The 18,232-nt window shown below is 49.2% G+C and overlaps 9 protein-coding genes and 1 pseudogene across 9 annotated transcripts; 5 read left to right on the forward strand and 5 right to left on the reverse strand.

Moving 5' to 3' along the window:
* Nucleotides 1-315: 315 nt before the first annotated feature.
* On the forward strand, nucleotides 316-1,371 carry LOC9659913 (nucleoid-associated protein At2g24020, chloroplastic). The gene is made up of 7 exons (XM_002964731.2): nucleotides 316-428; nucleotides 483-625; nucleotides 673-779; nucleotides 838-877; nucleotides 943-1,014; nucleotides 1,066-1,122; nucleotides 1,184-1,371. Exons 1-7 carry the CDS (start codon nucleotides 347-349, stop codon nucleotides 1,250-1,252), a joined length of 570 nt encoding a protein of 189 aa, XP_002964777.2. The 5' UTR covers nucleotides 316-346; the 3' UTR covers nucleotides 1,253-1,371.
* A 1,132-nt stretch (nucleotides 1,372-2,503) lies between these two features.
* On the forward strand, nucleotides 2,504-4,585 carry LOC9658486 (zinc finger protein CONSTANS-LIKE 16). The gene is made up of 3 exons (XM_002964732.2): nucleotides 2,504-4,031; nucleotides 4,088-4,315; nucleotides 4,388-4,585. Exons 1-3 carry the CDS (start codon nucleotides 2,955-2,957, stop codon nucleotides 4,427-4,429), a joined length of 1,347 nt encoding a protein of 448 aa, XP_002964778.1. The 5' UTR covers nucleotides 2,504-2,954; the 3' UTR covers nucleotides 4,430-4,585.
* Nucleotides 4,586-4,733: 148 nt separating this feature from the next.
* On the reverse strand, nucleotides 4,734-6,525 carry LOC9658487 (magnesium transporter MRS2-1). Its single transcript, XM_024669423.1, has 5 exons — nucleotides 5,758-6,525; nucleotides 5,546-5,674; nucleotides 5,202-5,492; nucleotides 5,097-5,144; nucleotides 4,734-5,049 (listed from the first exon to the last, which is right to left on the reverse strand). Exons 1-5 carry the CDS (start codon nucleotides 6,337-6,339, stop codon nucleotides 4,819-4,821), a joined length of 1,281 nt encoding a protein of 426 aa, XP_024525191.1. The 5' UTR covers nucleotides 6,340-6,525; the 3' UTR covers nucleotides 4,734-4,818.
* Nucleotides 6,526-6,642: 117 nt separating this feature from the next.
* On the reverse strand, nucleotides 6,643-8,449 carry LOC9659914 (tubulin alpha chain). The gene is made up of 4 exons (XM_002965077.1): nucleotides 8,357-8,449; nucleotides 8,016-8,250; nucleotides 7,579-7,949; nucleotides 6,643-7,299 (listed from the first exon to the last, which is right to left on the reverse strand). The coding sequence occupies exons 1-4, from the start codon at nucleotides 8,447-8,449 to the stop codon at nucleotides 6,643-6,645; spliced, it is 1,356 nt and encodes a 451-aa protein (XP_002965123.1).
* Nucleotides 8,450-8,660: 211 nt separating this feature from the next.
* Nucleotides 8,661-10,824, reverse strand: LOC112344547 (dolichol kinase EVAN-like). The gene is made up of 12 exons (XM_024669422.1): nucleotides 10,660-10,824; nucleotides 10,353-10,612; nucleotides 10,196-10,300; nucleotides 10,035-10,135; nucleotides 9,816-9,985; nucleotides 9,580-9,766; nucleotides 9,458-9,523; nucleotides 9,321-9,409; nucleotides 9,150-9,264; nucleotides 9,044-9,095; nucleotides 8,896-8,987; nucleotides 8,661-8,833 (listed from the first exon to the last, which is right to left on the reverse strand). The coding sequence occupies exons 1-12, from the start codon at nucleotides 10,812-10,814 to the stop codon at nucleotides 8,720-8,722; spliced, it is 1,506 nt and encodes a 501-aa protein (XP_024525190.1). The 5' UTR covers nucleotides 10,815-10,824; the 3' UTR covers nucleotides 8,661-8,719.
* A 161-nt stretch (nucleotides 10,825-10,985) lies between these two features.
* Nucleotides 10,986-11,608, forward strand: LOC9659915. The gene is made up of 2 exons (XM_024669425.1): nucleotides 10,986-11,206; nucleotides 11,262-11,608. The coding sequence occupies exons 1-2, from the start codon at nucleotides 11,113-11,115 to the stop codon at nucleotides 11,489-11,491; spliced, it is 324 nt and encodes a 107-aa protein (XP_024525193.1). The 5' UTR covers nucleotides 10,986-11,112; the 3' UTR covers nucleotides 11,492-11,608.
* Nucleotides 11,497-12,030, forward strand: LOC112344621 (vesicle transport v-SNARE 12-like). Its single transcript, XM_024669701.1, has 3 exons — nucleotides 11,497-11,500; nucleotides 11,602-11,792; nucleotides 11,853-12,030. The coding sequence occupies exons 1-3, from the start codon at nucleotides 11,497-11,499 to the stop codon at nucleotides 12,006-12,008; spliced, it is 351 nt and encodes a 116-aa protein (XP_024525469.1). The 3' UTR covers nucleotides 12,009-12,030.
* On the reverse strand, nucleotides 12,018-13,231 carry LOC9658488 (E3 ubiquitin-protein ligase SINA-like 10). Its single transcript, XM_002965078.2, has 2 exons — nucleotides 13,011-13,231; nucleotides 12,018-12,945 (listed from the first exon to the last, which is right to left on the reverse strand). Exons 1-2 carry the CDS (start codon nucleotides 13,170-13,172, stop codon nucleotides 12,262-12,264), a joined length of 846 nt encoding a protein of 281 aa, XP_002965124.2. The 5' UTR covers nucleotides 13,173-13,231; the 3' UTR covers nucleotides 12,018-12,261.
* A 73-nt stretch (nucleotides 13,232-13,304) lies between these two features.
* LOC9659916 (40S ribosomal protein S26) lies at nucleotides 13,305-14,060 on the forward strand. The gene is made up of 4 exons (XM_024669424.1): nucleotides 13,305-13,475; nucleotides 13,527-13,611; nucleotides 13,674-13,810; nucleotides 13,868-14,060. The coding sequence occupies exons 1-4, from the start codon at nucleotides 13,380-13,382 to the stop codon at nucleotides 13,952-13,954; spliced, it is 405 nt and encodes a 134-aa protein (XP_024525192.1). The 5' UTR covers nucleotides 13,305-13,379; the 3' UTR covers nucleotides 13,955-14,060.
* A 1,859-nt stretch (nucleotides 14,061-15,919) lies between these two features.
* Nucleotides 15,920-18,218, reverse strand: LOC112344684 (annotated as a pseudogene).
* Between the last annotated feature and the right edge of the window lie 14 nt (nucleotides 18,219-18,232).

Here is an 18,232-nt window from a genome sequence, read left to right on the forward strand (position 1 = left end):
GACATGCCTCAAATTGAGATATAGGAATTCTTTTGTTTATGGACACATAGAATTACAACAATGGTCTTGTGGATTGTTAAAACATTCTAGGAAATGTAAACCAAGGTCAAGCACATCACAACAATAAAAAGCTATATCATCAGCCTGACCTGTAGACCTTTATAAAGAAACTTTCTATGCTCTGCTGTTGCTAAAGCTAAAGCAAATAAAAATGAAGTTTAAAGTTGATTAATCTTTATCAGGCGAATCTAAGATATGACAAAGAATATTCTAAAATCGATAGAAAGCGTATAATTTGAAAACGTTTATATAAACCCTAGTTTCTGGCTTGATCCTGTCTCAGGGCATGGCGTCCTCTCCCGCATTTGGCTGTGCGGATCGATTCGTGGTGGCGCCGCCTCTCGCGCCTTCGTCAACGGCCCATTTCGGTGAGTGCATGGGTTGGAAAAAATGGGCATCAAAATTCGGGGCTGGATTCTCAGGTTCCAGGCTGCCCTGTTTGAGACAGAGGGAATTTTGCTTAAGTGGTGGTGGTCGGCGGCAATGGGGTGAAGTTTTCACTGCCCAGGGTTTTTTCGGGAAGAAGGAGAACACGGAGAGCAATTCCGAGGATGGAAGCAAGAAGGTATGTCTAGAAGAAGAATTTGCGTTGTGGTGATTGTATTCTTTTAGGGAGGAGGAGGGATTTTTGGAAATATGCAAGAGCTCTACCAAACTGTTCGAAAAGCCCAGCAAGTCGTGCAAGTGGAGGCCGTGAAGGTGCAGAAGGAACTAGCTGCGTAAGGCGATATGTTTTTCCTCCATTGCTTTCGTTGTTACTGAGGCAAACGTTTGCAGCACCGAGTTTGATGGATACTGCGAGGGCGAACTTGTGAAGGTGAGAAAGCTTCCAACTTCTTTTGATTTGGATTTATTTCCAATTAACTTGTGCAAGCAAAGCAGGCTGTTCTTTCCGGAAACCAAGAACCTTTGAGAGTTGAGATCACCGAGGCGGCGATGGAGCTCGGGGCGGAGGTAAGAAACCATCTCCTTAAAGCTGAGATTACTTATCAAAATCTCTCGCAGAAACTGTCGCTACTGGTGAATGACGCGTACAAGGATGCACACCAGAAAAGTGTCATGGTAAGCAAATGCCTGGTAGAAGAAACGGAAACGAGTGACACTGATCTCGAAACTTGTCCAGGCTATGAAGGAACGCATGAAGAACTTAGCGGAGAGCTTGGGGATGCCTCCCGGCTTGACACCCAGCTGAAACGCACAAACGTGGATATAGCCTGGTTCCACAGTTTTGTACTCGCGGTAAAGCAGTAAGCTGCTATTTTTCTGCGCTCGCCCTTCAATCACAAACTCGTCTGGAACTTCCTGATCTCCCGCATTGACCCATCAACGTTGAGGCTAAATCACACGACTGGCCTCGTCACAGGTACGCCAAAGTCTCCGAAATTTCCTTTAACTTTCAAAGCTTGGATTTCTCGGCTGTGGGATTTCATTCTCTAACAAGGCTCTGATCGTGTAAGTTTTGAGAGCAAAGAGAAAGGGGGACAATCATTTGGATGCGAGTCGCGATCAGGCTTTGTCCATCACAAACCATGCAGAGCGATGCAACTCCATAACAGCGAAGTGTACTCGGAACAGGGAGGTAGGGCCTCTCACCGCTTGTTTTTTGTTCTTCCTTTCTCTCTCTCGCTCTCCAGCAAAAGTAGAATGGTTTGGTTGCGGAGAGGCCAGCCAGCTGAATCTCGTCGCCTTTAAACCATCCAAAATCTTTTTTTGCGAGGAAGAACAGCTCGAAAAAAAGAAAGAGAAAAGAACGAACAGTGGTGGGTATGTTAGTCGTAGAGGCATTTTGTCACTTCTCTGTGGAGTAGCCATCGCATGGAAGGGACCGCACAAGAATTCCCTGTCATTAAACTGGCAGCTAGTCTTGAGTTTCAATGTTGGACGAGAGTTGGTGATAGAAAATCTTATAAAGTGTTTTGTATCTTGACTTCGTCATATTAATGCTAGAGTGCTAGTATATTCTAGTATCTTTTCACATCCAACGGTTGTCTTTAATTTAGTGATTTGTTGTGGTGAAGTATATACTGTTTTTTAATTGATTGGATATTAATAATACATACTTTTCTAAATAATATAATTTCCAAATTGCTTTCTTTCTTCAACAGGTGGATAAATACAAGAGCCGTACCTGCTGACAATGTATGTACAGCGACAAGCCGTAAGCAGAGCCACCGTAGCGCAACCTCCAGCCAATGGGAAGGCACGGCCCAGATTTTGCGCTCCCGGGCGCCCCCAATCACAAATTGCCACCGCATTTCCGATAAGGATTTCGCGGGCCCTTTAGTCCACGTCACTCGCAGCGCGCCCAGATTCAAATATTTGAAAACTTCGAATATCAGGGCTTTCCAGTGGGGACCGTACCATGGACCCATACGCTGCTCTCTCTGGGTCGCTGTCCCCTCTTTTTTCTCTCCCTTTGTAATTGAAGTTGCTACCGCGACTGCTGGAGCCAAAATTTTATTTTGCCCCTCGCCCACCTCTGGACAATCTTCTGCCACTGTTCTCTCGCTCGCCAATAATCAATCCCATCAAAAGTGGTGAGCAGCACTAGCAGCAGCTGAACGAGCGAGCGAGCTTTGCTTTCGAGCCCTCCTGTTCCTCGCTTAAAAGCTGTGACGCGGTTTTGGTCTCTCCTCCTGTGTGTCACTCTGCCATGTCCTCGACTGCCGCGATGATTTGATGCGATATCGATGTGATCTTCTTTCCCTTTGCCTTTCTCCTTCCCTGTAAGTAGCCCGAGCTTCCCATTGGCTTGAGCAACTGGCGCGTGCTCGGCGGAGGGGATAACACCTTTCCACAATTCCTCTCGGACAGCTTCAAGGCTTCTCTGCTTCTTCTTCTCTTTCTTAGCGCCTGTCGGTGCGAGAACGCTGAGGTTGTTATAAGCAGGAGATATGGAAAAGGCGAGTAGTACCTCCAAGTCTAGTAGTAATCTGGCCGCCACGGCCATGGCAATAGCAGGAAGAGCTCTCCGTCCCTGTGATGTCTGCGGTCGTGAGCGAGCGAAATGGTTTTGCAAGGCGGACGAGGCGTACCTGTGCGAGAACTGTGATGGTTCCGTTCATGGAGCCAACGCCGTCTCTCTTCGCCACGAGCGCTTCCGTATGGGTCCAAATGGTATGCTCATGAAGAACGTCAAGCGGGTGTCCAAGTTCCAGCTCGCGGAGGATATCTCTCCCACGAACTCTGCTGCTGCTGTTACTGCTGCTTGTGCCAAGGATAGCCACTGTCCCCCGAGGAAGAAGCCCAGATCAAGTCGTTCCCATTCTCTCGGATCAAATTCCTCCAAGGAGAGTGGCAAAGTTAAAGCAGAGCCGAAGAGTCCCAAGGAGTACGCAGCCGAATTCCAGCCTTGCCAGGAGTCTTCTCACGAGGTTCCCATCTTTGATCCACTTCTCGAAGACTTTGCAGCCAGTGATGATAATTCACTGGGATGTACTGTCCCCTGTGCCACTCCACCCGACGAAGACGACGAGGAGATGTGCTTCACCGTGCCAGACGACTGTGATCTCGACGGCTTCCTCGACAGCGAAGCAGATCTGGGCGTTATGGACGGGATCATCTCGGGAACCATTGAAATGGACGGAATTGCAGACCTTGGGGACGTACTAGGCGAGTCCGAGTGCAAAACTTTCACGCACGACAGCTTCGGCATCGACTTCCCGGAGATCTTCCACAGTCCCTCCCCGAACAGCGATGTATCCGACGCAGATGCCTTTGACTCTGCTGATGCCGTGAAAGTAAAGACCGAGGAGGTCGAGGAGCTGGACAAGATCAAGCTGGAAGTCGACGAGATGCTCGGCTTTGCGTTCAGTTCCGCCAGCACAGTCAAGGAAGAGGAGGTCGAGAAGAAGATCACGCTGAAGCTTGACTACGAGGACGTCCTCAATGCATGGTCTGATCGAGGGCCTTTCTGGACGGAGGGACCTCGGCCTCAAACAGTTCCAGACGATTCTCTCTTTGATCCCGCGGTAAGTCTCTTGATCCTGCAGTTCCGTATCAGTTTGGTAACAAATATTGTCTACAGAGTACCTTGGACTATGGACTGGTTCCCGATTTTTGCATGGAAAGTACGGAAGTTGAGGCGGTTGGACAGGTACCGGTTGTAAACTTCGGGGAGGATAGACTTACTCCACGAGGCGGAAGAGAAGCTCGTGTCATGAGATATAGAGAAAAACGGAGAACTCGACTGTTTTCCAAGAAGATCCGCTACGAGGTCCGGAAACTCAATGCTGAAAGAAGGCCACGGCTAAAGGTTAGTATCTACAGTGAAAAAAAGAAAAAGAAAAACAGTACCTTTCATAACTGATCGTGTTCTCTTGTTCAGGGTCGCTTTGTAAAAAGAACCAACAGCACGCCCCACGCCTGAAGCCTTCGAATTCCTCTTTTAACATAGCTGAGATCATGTATACTAGCGGCACTGCCCTGTTACAAATATGTAACTCAAATGTGTCGTCAATGAGAGCATGATGTACCTATTCATCGAGAGTAACGGAAAAAAGGAACGAGAAACTTAGAAGCCAAACCTTGCAGTGTACATTCTATATACTATAAAAGTACCATACTGTACCTCCTAGAACAAAATCTCTACTCACTCTTGCCGTTGGCGATGTTTCTGACAGACAACAAATGAGTTTCAAAGTCTTAACAGAACTTCAATACCTGAACTGCACTAAACAAAAGAAAGTAAGATAAGGATTGAAAACACTTGACCTGGCTCCCTAAACAGAATAAGCCAGGGTAACAGCGCTGTACATGCTAGATAGGTATCAGCTTGCGCCATCTTAAGAAGAGGATGACCGAAGCAAAGAAGAAAACTCCAACGAGCCCGGAGACAGTGATGATCCACTTGAAAGCCCAAGGGCGATCCGTCAGGGGAAGTGGAATGTTCATACCAAAAATGCCAGCAATGATGCTATAGAACGCCATCACAAACGTTGCCGTGGTCAGAATGAGCTCGAACTGAATAAGCTGATTCCGAACATGATCCTGTCACCCAAGACTTTAGTAACACATGGGGAGAAAAACGAGCTTACCAAATTAATATTGATCAAGTCTTCCGTGTCCTCGATATATTCTTCCAACTGCAAGGTCATAGCTTGGGTCAATCATGTAGTTCTAGTACGAAATGTGAGACTTACAGAGGTCAGCTTGTTGAGAATCCCGTCGACCACCACAAAATAGGCTTCCAAAAGCATCTCCACTTCATCCACTCCCTCTGCGTTACTTTCGGAGTTCATTCTGTCCAGCTTGTGCTTCCCAATGCTCTGGAGCTTTTCTAAAGTCCGTGCAGCTTGTGGAGAACCAACAGGTGAGACAGGCGCGGACGCAGACATTACCGCAAACACGTTTCCAGCTTCTTTCTTTTTGGTAAGATAGAGTTCCGCCATGTCCTCGTCGTCATCCATGAGCTGCTCGATCTCATCACGAACCTTCAAAAAATTTAAGTTAGAACACCCAGAAAATAGAGCAAGGTAGCACTTACCCGTTCCACTCGACGTTTCAAGCCAACTAGCCGACTTTTGAGTCGTCTAACGCGCTCCAGATTCAAGGTGCTGATCCTCGACGCAAGCTTCTCCAGCAGAGGATATGCTTCATCTTCCAGCTCTGCAGTCTGATACCAAAAAGTTTAGAAAACGCTCGAGGTAGTTTTTTTTTTTATTTTTTTTTAAAAAAACAGGAAAAAAGACTCGTTACCTGTGCATCCAAGACCACGCAAGCCGTTTCTAAAGCAACCTCGAGTGCCTTCAGCTCAAACGGCAGCGCGTTCACGGACAAACCATCCAAAAGTTCCTCGTGATGGTTTGCTTGGGGAGAGGAGCTGTTGGGCTCTTTAAAATCGTAGCTCGACACATCAATCTTCTTACTTCCCGGAGATCGCCACTCGAAAGTCCCAGCATTGATGTGCTTGTTTGGAGCTATGCGTCTTCTTAGCTCACTCACGAACTGCAACACGTAGCTATCCAGCGAGTTGAGCACCAGTACCTCATCCGCGGTGATCACACACCGGATTTGCTCCAAGTTCACGACGATCGCCTTCTCCCTCCCCAGGATGGTGGACGGATACACGAACAGAGGGTCCAGCAGGCGAAGATCACGACCTGGGAGCTGGCAGCGCCGCATTACCGTGAACTTGTCGGCCTCAAGAACGTGAGAGTTCCCGGCTGTATCGATTCTAATCCAGGACCTGACTCCAAGAGCTCGTTTCTTGGGGTCGATGACGAGCAGCGATGGCCGCTCGCGATCCCTGCCGAGCAACGGCGCCTTCAAATCCCCCATCCCCCTCACCTCCAGAGCTTATTCCATCAATCAGTCGGCGCGCTAAGCGAGCGCGAATCGCTGGAAAGAACCGGCATTCCCACGATCGTCGCGACGAACTTGTGCCGCTACCGCTGCTCCGAAGAACTATCGCTGCCCTAAAGAAGAACTACAGTGTGGACGGATCGACGTGGCAAAGAGCATGCGCTTTCCATATTTGATTTTCTTATATTTTTCTAATGACTTTGCCCTAACGAATATTCTTCAACTTTGAATTTAAACTATTGACTAACAACCCCTATTAAGCACCCGGCGGGAAAGACACTAATACTCTTCGCCTTCGTCTTCGCCCTCTCCCTCAGTGGAATCGGCTCCAACTTCCTCGTAATCCTTCTCTAGCGCCGCCAGATCCTCGCGAGCCTCAGAGAATTCTCCCTCCTCCATCCCCTCGCCGACATACCAGTGAACGAACGCCCTCTTTGCGTACATGAGGTCGAATTTGTGATCCAGCCGCGAGAACACCTCCGCCACGCTCGTCGAGTTTGAGATCATGCACACCGCTCGCTGGACCTTGGCCAGATCTCCTCCGGGAACCACCGTCGGGGGCTGATAGTTGATGCCACACTTGAATCCCGTCGGGCACCAGTCCACGAACTGGATCGTCCGCTTGGTCTTGATCGTTCCCACCGCCGAGTTTACATCCTTTGGGACCACGTCGCCGCGGTACATGAGGCAGCAGGCCATGTATTTGCCGTGGCGGGGATCGCACTTTGCCATCATGGAAGCCGGCTCGAAGGTTGTATTTGTGATCTCGGACACGGAGAGCTGCTCGTGGTAAGCTTTCTCGGCGGAGATGACTGGCGCGTAGGAGGAGAGCATGAAGTGGATGCGAGGATACGGAACTAAGTTGGTCTGGAACTCGGTGAGATCGACGTTGAGAGCCCCGTCGAAGCGGAGGGAAGCTGTGAGGGATGAGATCACCTGTCGAAAACTTTGTAAGTCGTCTACAATGAAGATGATCAACAGAGTATCAAGCAAACTAGCAACCAGAAGAACATCCTAGTTGGATTTTTTGCTAAGCAAGAGAAGAAAAACTCAAATCACAAAGAGGAAGCTATCGACGGCAACAAAAAATGCAAATCTTTAGACCATGGTCCACAAGAATGGAACTTCGCAAGAAAGCAAATAGCCAAGAAAAAAACTGGAACCATGCAAAAACATCGAAAGAAACCGGCTTGAGAAAAGAGTAACGATTCTTACTTGCGAGACGAGCCTGTTCAAGTTCGTGTACGTGGGACGCTCGATGTCGAGTGATCGCCTGCAGATATCGTAGATGGCTTCGTTGTCGAGCATGACAGCAACGTCGGTGTGTTCTAGCAGCGAGTGAGTTGACAAAACGCTGTTGTATGGCTCCACCACGGCCGTGGAGACTTGCGGAGAAGGATACACTGTAAACGCAAGCTTGGACTTCTTCCCGTAATCCACCGAGAGCCTCTCGAGCAATAGGGAGCCCAGCCCCGAGCCGGTTCCACCACCAACAGCGTTGAAAACCATGAATCCTTGAAGGCCTGTGCAGTTATCAGCGAGCTTCCGTATCCGGTCGAGGCAAAGATCAACGATCTCTTTCCCAACTGCGAAAAAAAAGTCATTAATCTCGCCAGTTTGGAATGATTTCGAGAGATTTTTCGTGATCTTACTCGTGTAGTGACCCCTGGCGAAGTTGTTTGCTGCGTCTTCCTTGCCACTGATAAGCTGCTCGGGGTGGAAAAGCTGCCTGTAAGTTCCGGTTCTAACTTCGTCCACCACAGTCGGCTCGAGGTCCAGGAAAACACTGCGAGGGACGTGCTTTCCAGCTCCGGTTTCGCTGAAAAAGGTGTTGAAGGCATCGTCTCCACCTCCGACAGTTTTATCACTCGGCATTTGTCCATCGGGCTGCAAAAATCCAGAAAAGAGACAAGTTAGTCTCATCTAAAGCTAGATCAAAAGAGAAACCAAGCAATTTGAAAGAAGTTCTCGAGAAAGAGGATGAAAATGGAACCTGGATGCCATGCTCTAGGCAAAAAAGTTCCCAGCAAGCGTTTCCAATCTGGATTCCAGCTTGCCCAATGTGGATGGAAATGCACTCTCTCATGGTGATGTTTTCTCTGGCAGCCCACGATTTAAGCTGTAATGCTCCACACGAATGGAATCTACACGAAAGAAGAAGAAGAAAGCTATGGCTTGAAACTAGATTAAAAGCGCGCGCTTTTTATGCTGCGTCCGGGTGTAACCGCCCATTTCAGCCGACAACCGTGAACTGTCAGCCGGCATAGCCAACGTGGAACCCTCTTTTCCCGCCCAAATGACATCAATTTTGAATTTGAAATTAAGAAACCGCAAAATTTTCTCTTCGTCCTCGCTTTCACATTGCGAGAAAGCTCGCATAGAAAACTAGAGGAACAAACATATTGTCCATTTGGGACGTGTAAGCCTCTAGCAATCCAGCAAGCACCGCAGGAATCGCTAATTGGTAAGTCTAAAAGAAAGAAAAATAAAACAATTAAAGGAAAGAAGTAGAAAAACAAATTGTGCAATTACCTGAAAGCATATAGGAGATACTAGTCTTTGAATGAGAGCGCACGAGAAACCCAAGGACACGATTCCAGCTATGGTGCCTTCCATTGTTTTCTCTGAAGGACACGAACCAAGCTTATAAACCGTCACAAGATAGAAAATTGCTACTCACTGCTGGTACTGCTGATTCTCCATGATCCATAGTTGTATCCAACGTATGATGCCTGGTAGAAAGAAGAAGCGACTCGTAAAAACGTTTATAAATCTCATTTCCATACCATTGTGTCGCCAATTCCGATGCTCAAAATTCCTGCGAGAGTTGCTAACGGTCGCAGTCTCCAGCCGTGATGAAACCAGACTGGTACTGCGCATCCAAGAAGCAAAGAAAAATGGCTATCAAGACGAGACAAGGAAGTTAGTTTTGGTCTCAAGGAATCATCTGTCCATACCTGACAATAAGCTTATCTGAGTCCCGATGATCAGCAAAAACAGCCATGAATTCTGTGATCCTTGGCCCGATGTGTGGAATTTGCCATATCTAGGGATGAGGGAGTGTTAACAGACAAGAAAACTGTTTTAACCTTACCCTCAGCATTTCCACAAGGCCGAAGATAACAAGAGCCACAGTGAAAGCCAGATGTAAAAACTCTTTCTGACAAATAGAAAGAGCAAGAAGATGAGCATCAATACACATAAATTTTTACGTACCTCGATCAAAACCGCTGGGACGAACATCATCACTGCTAAAATATGATAGCCCTTGCGGACGAGTATTTGTGGAGCACCATTGTGTTTAGCAATGTTGTAGAGATATGGCAGTAAGCACAGTGCTGCGAGCCAGTACAAGCAGAGTCCAAAACGTAGCAGTGGCTTTTCCAGCATAAAGTTGACCACCCTATCAAAAGAATTAAATCGAACAAGAAAAAGAAGAAAAAGCGGTGTACCATAGAACTGGGTGTCGATGAACTCCTGCCACTAAGCGAAACCACGCAGGAGCTATTGTCAGCATTATGGAAAGAAAAGCTGCGGCGAAAGAGACAGTTTTGGAGTCCCTTGTCAACCACAGGAAACATTTGTAAGCTGGTGGCATGAGGCTCAGTCCGAAAACTCCAACCTATATGGATGAATTGTATTTCTCTGAGTTATCAAACGAATGAACAAACCTGGAGCATACAGTCGAGAGGATGAATTGGATTTCCAAGAATTGTGAGCAACAGATTTCCTCCATAGAGTGCTAATCCACTGGCCACAAGTATCAATTCCCCTGGATAGAGTTGAGATATAAGAATCGAGCTATAAAAACGTAGAGAGAAACTTCTACTACCTGGCGTTCCACATCCCGGGAAATTTTGAAGTATAGCTCGCAAGAAACTCGCCGATCCACAAGACTGGATTGCCAAGACAGCAATTGGAATCAAATCCTTAAATCCTGCCAGAGTCAAAAAAAAGAATCACGATATCACGATCGTGTGCTTACTTACCAGTTGCATTTGCAAAACCAATGCTCAAAGCAAACAACGCGATCCCTCCTTTGAAATAATCAAATAGGGACGACTGCCCGAGAAGTGTGACCGACGAAGTGTCGATGGAGAAGAAATTTAGAAGCCTTAGGCTGCATAGCGTAGCGCTCCAGAACGAGAATTTGCTTGTCGAGGCTGGATCCAGAGAAGAATTAAACCGAGACGCGAGTACCAGCGGCCAAGTAATCGATCCCAGAAAAATCCCTGTCGAAACACCTGGTCTTCACAGAGCAGGATTTTCACAATGGATCGGGCTAAAATTCCATACCTGAAGCTGGAGTAGGGATTTTTCCCTTTCTGACGCGATTCCACAAACCAGGCCCATGCCGCGAGCGCGACGATCGCAGAGAATTCGAGGATGTGATCGATCGAGAGAGACAGCGCCACACAGAGCGTGATCGCCGCGACAACGAGCTCCTCCATCGAGGATAAACCCTAGGCAGATTCCTCAAAATGAAAGGGTATATGCTTTTTCTTAGCGCCAAAATATGAAAAAGAACAAAACCCTATTTGGCCAGGGCTAGGGTTGGGCGCCAGGGGAGCTAGATCGTTGGAAGCGATGGCTTATCGGCATGGAATCAGAGAGAGGAAGAGGATCGTAGGGAGGATCATTCATGCCTTGCGGCGAAGAGAGGAGATTTTGATCGATTCCGGCTTGTGAGTAGATCCATTTCTAGAATTCTAGCGAAGAGGATTGTGGGGGCAATTGGAATCCGGCACGATGAGTGAGATGTTCCAGACCTATGAGCGGCAGTACCAGGAGCTTGTCTCCGGTCTAAAGCAAGGCTGCGTCGCCGCTGGAGCTCTCAATGAGGGTAATCAATCCCTTCCTTCGATCGATCGATTGATCTAAGCGGCAAATTCCAGCAGATCAGAGGAGACCCAAAGTTCCTGAATTGAAAACGGCGCTCGACGAAGGGGATTCCCTGGTAACTGAAGTTCTCTCGCCAAGAAAGCTAGATTCTCATCGATGGATTTTCAGATCAGGAGGATGGATCTCGAGGCGCGGGGGCTCCAGCCGCCGCAGAAGACGGCATTCCTGGGAAAGCTCAAGAACTACAAGGCGGAGCTCACAAATCTCAAGCGCGAAGTTAAGATGATGTCCATGGGCGCTGGAGCGCGAGAGCAGCTCCTGGAAGGCGGCCAATTCACGGTAAATCCTTCCTTCTTCTTCTCGACCCTTCGTCTTGGGCGAAGCTCTTCGACTAAGTCCCAGCAGATTTGCTCCAGACCTCGCAAGAACAACGGGTCCAACTAGCCGCCGCCACCGATAGGATGTATCAAACCGGCGACAGGATACGAGAAGGCAAGAAGGTGCTGGTGGAGACCGAAGAACTCGGCGTCTCGATCCTCCAGGACCTCCACCGGCAGCGGGAAGTTCTCCAGCACTCGAAGAACACCGTAAGTTTTGCGCTTGATCACAACTTAGATCGAAATCGTGTCTGTTCTTGGATGATCCAGTTGCATGGAGTGGACGACAACATCGCCCGGGGCAAAGTCATCATCCACAACATCAGCCGGAGGATCACCAGGAACAAGTACATTATGGCAGGTCTGATCATCTTCCTCTTGCTTGCCATCCTCGTCATTGCCACGGGCAAGAGGCACCAAGGTTGACACCCACAGCTAACTTGGTTTTCCATCCGAGCAGCAATCCAAAAACCCATCCTCGCACTGAAAGAAACTCCACAGCCATCGTCGAGCGCCGCCGAGATCTCGAGCGAGCAGCAGCACCACCAAAAGCGTTCTTCGTCGGCTTGATCTGATCTACTTCCAACTCTAAAACATCGCGTCCTCCTCGTCGGCTTGATCTGATCTACTTGCAACTCTAGAACATCGCGTCCCTGTTCTTCGTCGGCTCGATCTGGTCTTAGAACATCGCGTCCTGGAAGCTGATCCTCTTCTTGGCCGAGGAGCTCCCGACCCTCTGGAGAGAAACTTCCAGCTGCAAAGGCCCCTTGCTTGGGAACATATGTGCCGGAACCACCAGGAAATCCATGGGCTGCCTGCTCTGCGAGAAAGTCTGTGCCACGCTCTCGAACAGCAGCCTCTTCTTCCCATTCTTGAGCTCCACCTGGTAGAGATACTCGTCCGGTGCCGCGGCTCCAAAGTAAGTCACGTAGAGCGAGCTCCCGAGAGAATGCTTGTCCTGGTGGAGTAAGAAGCACAGCCCTTCAACCTTAAGCAGGAAGAACGCCGCCTCTGGCCCCGCGAGGAAGAGCGTGCACCGAGCTTCCCACGAGAAATCGTAGCGCGCCACCTGATGGGCCTCGACGATGTGCGCCAGGAGATCTCTGGTTGGAGCCGAGACGTTGCAGGGCTTGATCGGGCAGGCGCACGGCCGGAATTCGCAGCTCCTCTCGTGGATCGCCTTGTGGACGAACTTGGGCATGGCGCCGCAGCCGTGGTCCGCGAACTTGCAGCTCACGCTCAGCGTCTCGATGAGCTTCTCGATGGCCAGGCAGCGGATCGATCCCAGCGGCTTGGAGCACGTCGGGCACACGTCGCTGATCTTGGAGCGGCAGCTCTGGCAGGCGATGTGGCCGTTCGAGCACTGCGAGAGGGATATTTCACCGAGAATCAATGCCAAGAACATGGAAATCGATCGAATATCGGTACCTGGAAGATCGGCGGGGTCAGGGATTCCATACACACGCTGCAATCGAGCGTATCCACATCCAGCGTCGCAAGAACAGCACCGTCCGCCATCGCCGTGCTCGCAGAGGCAGCCGGCGCCACAGGCGCCGAGGGAATGGACATCATCGGCATCGCCATTGCCATAGCAGACGTCTCCCCGTCGGGCGTCGAGATCCGCAAGCGCTTCGAGGCAATTGTCTGTGTGGAAAATCGCACCATTTCTAGGTCCAAAGGAAACGGACTAAAAATGAAGAACCCTAAATGCCAAGAATATACTCTTGCGAAGAGCCCTAGAGCTTTTGGGGAAGCCCTAGCCGCCGCATCAAAGAGCTAGCGCCAGCGCCTTGCATCATGACTGTCAAGCGGCGGAATGGCGGCCGCAACAAGCACGGCCGCGGCCATGTCGATCCAATCCGGTGCTCCAATTGTGGGCGCTGCGTCCCCAAGGTATGACATCTAGATCTCTCTTTGCCGGCGGAGCTGAGATTTCGCCTCCAGGACAAGGCCGTGAAGCGCTTCCTTGTCAGGAACATCGTGGAGCAGGCAGCGGTGCGCGATGTGCAAGACGCTTGCGTCTACGAATGTAAGCAGCTCAATTTTTTTCTCTGGAGGCTTGTTTGATGACCAATGTCTTGGTTCTTGCAGCTTACACGCTCCCCAAGCTCTACGGGAAAATGCAGTACTGCGTCTCCTGCGCGATCCACTCTCACGTCGTGCGCGTCCGATCGAGAGAGAAGAGAAGGGACCGAAACCCGCCAGTGCGACCCTTCCAGAGGCGCAAGGTTTGAAAGCCATAGATTTGGGAATTTCTTACGAGCGTTCTCTCGTGGTGTTTGTAGGAGGACTTTGTTCCTCGACCTGGTGGCCCTGGTGCTGCTGGAGGTCCTGGCGGTCCTGGAGCTCCGCGTCCACCACCGCCCCGATAAATCGGTCAGCACGAAAATTTGCTCCTCTTCCTTTCCGGCTAACGAAGAGAGAGTTATCTTTTGTTTGGAATGGCTTTCTTAATCTCATATGGAAGTTTTTGTTGCTTGTGATCAATCGCTTGATTCTTCCAGCTTTGATGTGATCTGCGAAGATCTCATACCCTCTGGGTCTGAAATCTTCGCTCGCAAGTTTGGCGGCATGAGCAACACGATTTAAACCTTGTCACTCCTAGCCTTATGCTAAATCCCAATGCTTGCCGGGTCCGACGAATCCATCGACAGTGCCGAATCTAGAGTCGTGTAGACACACTCCACATCTGTGCCTGTTCCAACGCAGTCCATCTCAAAACTGGCCGGGAACCTTCATCCATTTGGGGTCTGGAGGATTTACTGACGGATTTGTGCTCGACGAATTCATCCTCGCTCTCGACTTTCCTGCAAAAACTCGTGCCTGGATCGAATGGTTCTTTGATAATGGCAAAGGAAGATACAACGCATTCGAATGCTCAAACCCAATAGTAATCAAATGGCTGCTTACAGAGATAAAGACTTTAGAGCTTGAGAAACCTTTGTTTAAACAAGCTGGACACCATATCTTTCTCGATCTTCCTCGACCAAGAGCTGCTTCCACCCCCTATTACTCCATTCCATGAGTTTATACCACTTTGTTGGCTTGAGCAACGCGATGTAAACCTTGTCATTCACAGCCTTCATGCTAAAGATCACTACTGGAACATATGTCGGATCTCCCACCCATGCTGTAGGTGGATCCTCCTGTGGATCATCGATTCTCAAGCACGCAAGCTCCTTGAGACTACTCTCCACCACTTCCAAAAGCCGGAGGAGCCCGCGCGTGGGATCATAGCGAGCAACTAAGAACCCATCCTGCCACTTCTCAAGCCTCATCTCTGACGTTGGTCTAGACTCCCCAGTAACAGCAGCGCCAAGCTCCACAATGGTCTTGTACTCATCTTCTAGCTCATCGTACTTGACCACCCGGTTAGCTCTCAACCCGTACCATTCACCCCCGTGAGAAACTGGGCTGTTGACGAACTCCTGTGCCATGCAATCGACTTCCTCCCACCCATTGATGCTCGAGTCGAAGACCGACAAGAAGTGGAGCTCGATTCCAAGCAACGCAGTCGACATCATGGGCACAGCAAGCTTGAATCGTCTCGGGTCACTCTTGTCAATCGCTATGGCCATTCCACCATTGGGAGCATGTTGTAAGGATTCAAAGCTAGGCAAAGCCTTCACCCGTCTGCTGAAGAGATCGCACACAAGCACCGTCCATATCCCCGATAACCTCCTCGTACTCCCAAACAGGAAGTAAGCGAGGTTGCTCTCGCGATCGTAGGCCATTTCGTTTTGATACTGAAGAGAACTAAAACCATCCTTGACAGTCTGCGCGGACGCAAATTCCATCACAAAGTCCAATGGCGTCGCCTTCAGTAACACTTCCCCATCACGACTTCTTGGGAGAACAAAGAAGAGCTGGATCAATTCCTTGCCCTCGGGCTCTTCCAACTCGGACTCTGAACTTTCCGAGGAACTTCCTTCATTGAAAATTGTACACCCTTGGACTTGCCAAAACCCTGAGCGTAGTATGCTATGCACGCATGCTGCCCATTCCTTGGAAACTAACCTAGCATTGCCCAAATCCTCCATGGGAACCATCTCTAGAATTTCCCGAAGGAGTTGCCTAAACACCGCCTTCATCGCCCCAAAAGCCCTGTTTTTGCCCTAAAATTTGGAAATTTTGCCTTACACTTTGGATATTTTAGGGCTGAAACCAAGATCTCCAAACCTATATTATTAATAGGAGCTACTTTTAAGGTTTTAATCAAGAGTTTTGCTATTGTTTAATTTTCGACCCACTTACAAGATAAAAGTGTGATCGTAGCTCCCAAAATTTGAGCGCCATTGAGGCTTTCATCCAAAACAAGATATCTACAAACAAGAAGCTTTTAAATCATGGAAGAAATGCTCCACGCTTACTTAAAAAAAGCCGCAAACATTGGCGTGAGAAATGTCAAAGAACTCAGCTTCGTGAGGCTCCCTGCAGAACTCACACACTCAAAACTTTCAATCGTGCTAGAGTCGAAGAAAATCCTTCCTTTTCTCTCACCTTTGGTGGCGTTGTAGAAGAACACACCATAGCTTATGGCACTAAAGACCGAGGTGTAAGCTAGAGAAGCCCAGTCACTAACCATGAGATCTTCCAAGTGACCATTCAAGGCGGGCTCGTTGTTAGACGCTGCGAGGAGTAACAATGGCAAGCCACCAATTATCATATGCTGCGAGAAAAAACAAAACAGAGTTTTTCGAGCTTGAAAGTTTCATGGTTTGCGTACCCAGCCAGTTGCCATGATCGGATCCGAGAACTTGCACACCCAGCGAACCAAGAGCGTGCCAAGGGCCATGCTTTGAGCAGCGAGGAGCATGTACCACTCTCCGCTGCTCCAAAAACTGGAGGAGAATTCTATGCCACCACCGGAGGAAAGCAGTGCTCCCAAGGATTCAGCTGGAACCTGTGGCAAATTCCAGTGAGACGATGCAAGAACTATGAAGCTTGTGATCACCTCCAGCAGCAAAAGTCCCGCTACGCCTAGAAGAAGTCCCAAAACTCCCAGAGGCTTGATCGTTTCGTTGAACAGGATCGACGCGAGAATGGCTACTGTCAAAGGCTGCGAATCTATGATAACCTGCATGAATTCTAAGTGAGAAAAGAACGTAAAAATCCAGTTTTTGATTCTATGATCGCAAGAACTTACACTTCCAAGTCCAGCGCTTGTTTTCCCAAGTCCTGCTGCTAGGAATCCCTGGACAGTGTTCGAAGTGAATGAAACAAATCGAGGAGAAAACTCCGCAAACCTGGAAGCACGACGCATCGACGATGCTGAAGATGAGAATGTTAAGCCATGATACAGCCCCGACGGCTGCTTCCGGCCTCGCAAGCTCGCAAATCCGACTAGCAGCAATCCCGCCGGGACAAGCCGCGTCGATGCAACGAAGTAAGGTCCCGCCTTTGGAAGAACTCCTTTCATGGCCACCATAGCCGTGCCCCAGAAAAAGAACGGAGATATCAGGAGGAGATTGTCTAGCAGCGCTGTGTCTAAAGCTCCCGAGCTCCCGGTTTGATCCATTCTCTTCTCGGCGCTGCTGAAAGCTTTGCCGCTGCTTGCTATGAATTCTGGACGAGACAGTGCCGCTGAATCTAAAGTCGCTCTCCAAGTCCGTGTAGACACACTCCACATCTGTGCCTGTTCCAACGCAGTCCATCTCCTCAAAACTGGCCGGGAACCTTCATCCATTTGGGGTCTGGAGGATTTACTGACGGATTTGTTCTCGACGAATTCACCCTCGCTCTCGACTTTCTTGCAAAAACTCGTGCCTGGATCGAATGGTTCTTTGATAATGGCAAAGGAAGATACAACGCATTCGAATGCTCAAACCCAATAGTAATCAAATGGCTGCTTACAGTGATAAAGACTTTAGAGCTTGAGAAACCTTTGTTTAAACAAGCTGGACACCATATCTTTCTCGATCTTCCTCGACCAAGAGCTGCTTCCACCCCCTATTACTCCATTCCATGAGTTTATACCACTTTGTTGGCTTGAGCAACGCGATGTAAACCTTGTCATTCACAGCCTTCATGCTAAAGTTCACTACTGGAACATATGTCGGATCTCCCACCCATGCTGTAGGTGGATCCTCCTGTGGATCATCGATTCTCAAGCACGCAAGCTCCCTGAGACTACTCTCCACCACTTCCAAAAGCCGGAAGAGCCCGAGCGTGGGATCATAGCGAGCAACTAAGAACCCACCCTGCCACTTCTCAAGCCTCATCTCTGACATTGGTCTAGACTCCCCAGTAACAGCAGCGCCAAGCTCCACAATGGTCTTGTACTCATCTTCTAGCTCATCGTACTTGACCACCCGGTTAGCTCTCAACCCGTCCGTACCATTCACCCCCGTGAGAAACTGGGCCTCCCACCCATTGATGCTCGAGTCGAAGACCGACAAGAAGTGGAGTTCGATTCCAAACAAGGCAGCCGACATCATGGGCACAACAAGCTTGAATCGTCTCGGGTCACTCTTGTCAATCGCTATGGCCATTCCACCATTGGGAGAATGTTGTAAGGATTCAAAGCTAGGCAAAGCCTTCACCCGTCTGCTGAAGAGATCGCACACAAGCACCGTCCATATCCCCGATAACCCCCTTGTACTCCCAAACAGGAAGTAAGCGAGGTTGCTCTCGCAATCGTAGGCCATTGC

Source organism: Selaginella moellendorffii, unplaced genomic scaffold, assembly GCF_000143415.4.
Source record: "Selaginella moellendorffii unplaced genomic scaffold, v1.0 SELMOscaffold_5, whole genome shotgun sequence".
Lineage (NCBI taxonomy): Eukaryota > Viridiplantae > Streptophyta > Lycopodiopsida > Selaginellales > Selaginellaceae > Selaginella > Selaginella moellendorffii.

Excerpts from the sequence above, each read along its gene's own strand:
- LOC9658488 (XM_002965078.2), bottom strand. The coding sequence starts at position 13,172 with ATGGCAATGGCGATGCCGATGATGTCCATTCCCTCGGCGCCTGTGGCG. Across the intron at positions 12,946-13,010 it reads TGACCCCGCCGATCTTCCAG|TGCTCGAACGGCCACATCGC; the intron begins GTACCGATATTC and ends TCCCTCTCGCAG.
- LOC9658487 (XM_024669423.1), bottom strand. The coding sequence starts at position 6,339 with ATGGGGGATTTGAAGGCGCCGTTGCTCGGCAGGGATCGCGAGCGGCCA. Across the intron at positions 5,493-5,545 it reads TGAAACGTCGAGTGGAACGG|GTTCGTGATGAGATCGAGCA; the intron begins GTAAGTGCTACC and ends AATTTTTTGAAG. Across the intron at positions 5,145-5,201 it reads TTCTCAACAAGCTGACCTCT|TTGGAAGAATATATCGAGGA; the intron begins GTAAGTCTCACA and ends ATGACCTTGCAG.
- LOC9659914 (XM_002965077.1), bottom strand. The coding sequence starts at position 8,449 with ATGAGAGAGTGCATTTCCATCCACATTGGGCAAGCTGGAATCCAGATT. Across the intron at positions 7,950-8,015 it reads CGCCAGGGGTCACTACACGA|TTGGGAAAGAGATCGTTGAT; the intron begins GTAAGATCACGA and ends TTTTTTTCGCAG. Across the intron at positions 7,300-7,578 it reads TGAACAGGCTCGTCTCGCAA|GTGATCTCATCCCTCACAGC; the intron begins GTAAGAATCGTT and ends AGTTTTCGACAG.
- LOC9659913 (XM_002964731.2), top strand. The coding sequence starts at position 347 with ATGGCGTCCTCTCCCGCATTTGGCTGTGCGGATCGATTCGTGGTGGCG. Across the intron at positions 429-482 it reads TTCGTCAACGGCCCATTTCG|GTTCCAGGCTGCCCTGTTTG; the intron begins GTGAGTGCATGG and ends CTGGATTCTCAG. Across the intron at positions 878-942 it reads GCGAGGGCGAACTTGTGAAG|GCTGTTCTTTCCGGAAACCA; the intron begins GTGAGAAAGCTT and ends CAAGCAAAGCAG.
- LOC9659915 (XM_024669425.1), top strand. The coding sequence starts at position 11,113 with ATGAGTGAGATGTTCCAGACCTATGAGCGGCAGTACCAGGAGCTTGTC. Across the intron at positions 11,207-11,261 it reads CGCTGGAGCTCTCAATGAGG|ATCAGAGGAGACCCAAAGTT; the intron begins GTAATCAATCCC and ends AAATTCCAGCAG.
- LOC112344621 (XM_024669701.1), top strand. Across the intron at positions 11,793-11,852 it reads TCCAGCACTCGAAGAACACC|TTGCATGGAGTGGACGACAA; the intron begins GTAAGTTTTGCG and ends TGGATGATCCAG.
- LOC9659916 (XM_024669424.1), top strand. The coding sequence starts at position 13,380 with ATGACTGTCAAGCGGCGGAATGGCGGCCGCAACAAGCACGGCCGCGGC. Across the intron at positions 13,476-13,526 it reads GTGGGCGCTGCGTCCCCAAG|GACAAGGCCGTGAAGCGCTT; the intron begins GTATGACATCTA and ends TTTCGCCTCCAG. Across the intron at positions 13,612-13,673 it reads AGACGCTTGCGTCTACGAAT|CTTACACGCTCCCCAAGCTC; the intron begins GTAAGCAGCTCA and ends TGGTTCTTGCAG.
- LOC9658486 (XM_002964732.2), top strand. The coding sequence starts at position 2,955 with ATGGAAAAGGCGAGTAGTACCTCCAAGTCTAGTAGTAATCTGGCCGCC. Across the intron at positions 4,032-4,087 it reads ATTCTCTCTTTGATCCCGCG|AGTACCTTGGACTATGGACT; the intron begins GTAAGTCTCTTG and ends TATTGTCTACAG. Across the intron at positions 4,316-4,387 it reads AAAGAAGGCCACGGCTAAAG|GGTCGCTTTGTAAAAAGAAC; the intron begins GTTAGTATCTAC and ends TCTCTTGTTCAG.
- LOC112344547 (XM_024669422.1), bottom strand. The coding sequence starts at position 10,814 with ATGGAGGAGCTCGTTGTCGCGGCGATCACGCTCTGTGTGGCGCTGTCT. Across the intron at positions 9,986-10,034 it reads CTCTCGACTGTATGCTCCAG|GTTGGAGTTTTCGGACTGAG; the intron begins GTTTGTTCATTC and ends TCATCCATATAG. Across the intron at positions 9,410-9,457 it reads GCCTTGTGGAAATGCTGAGG|ATATGGCAAATTCCACACAT; the intron begins GTAAGGTTAAAA and ends CCTCATCCCTAG.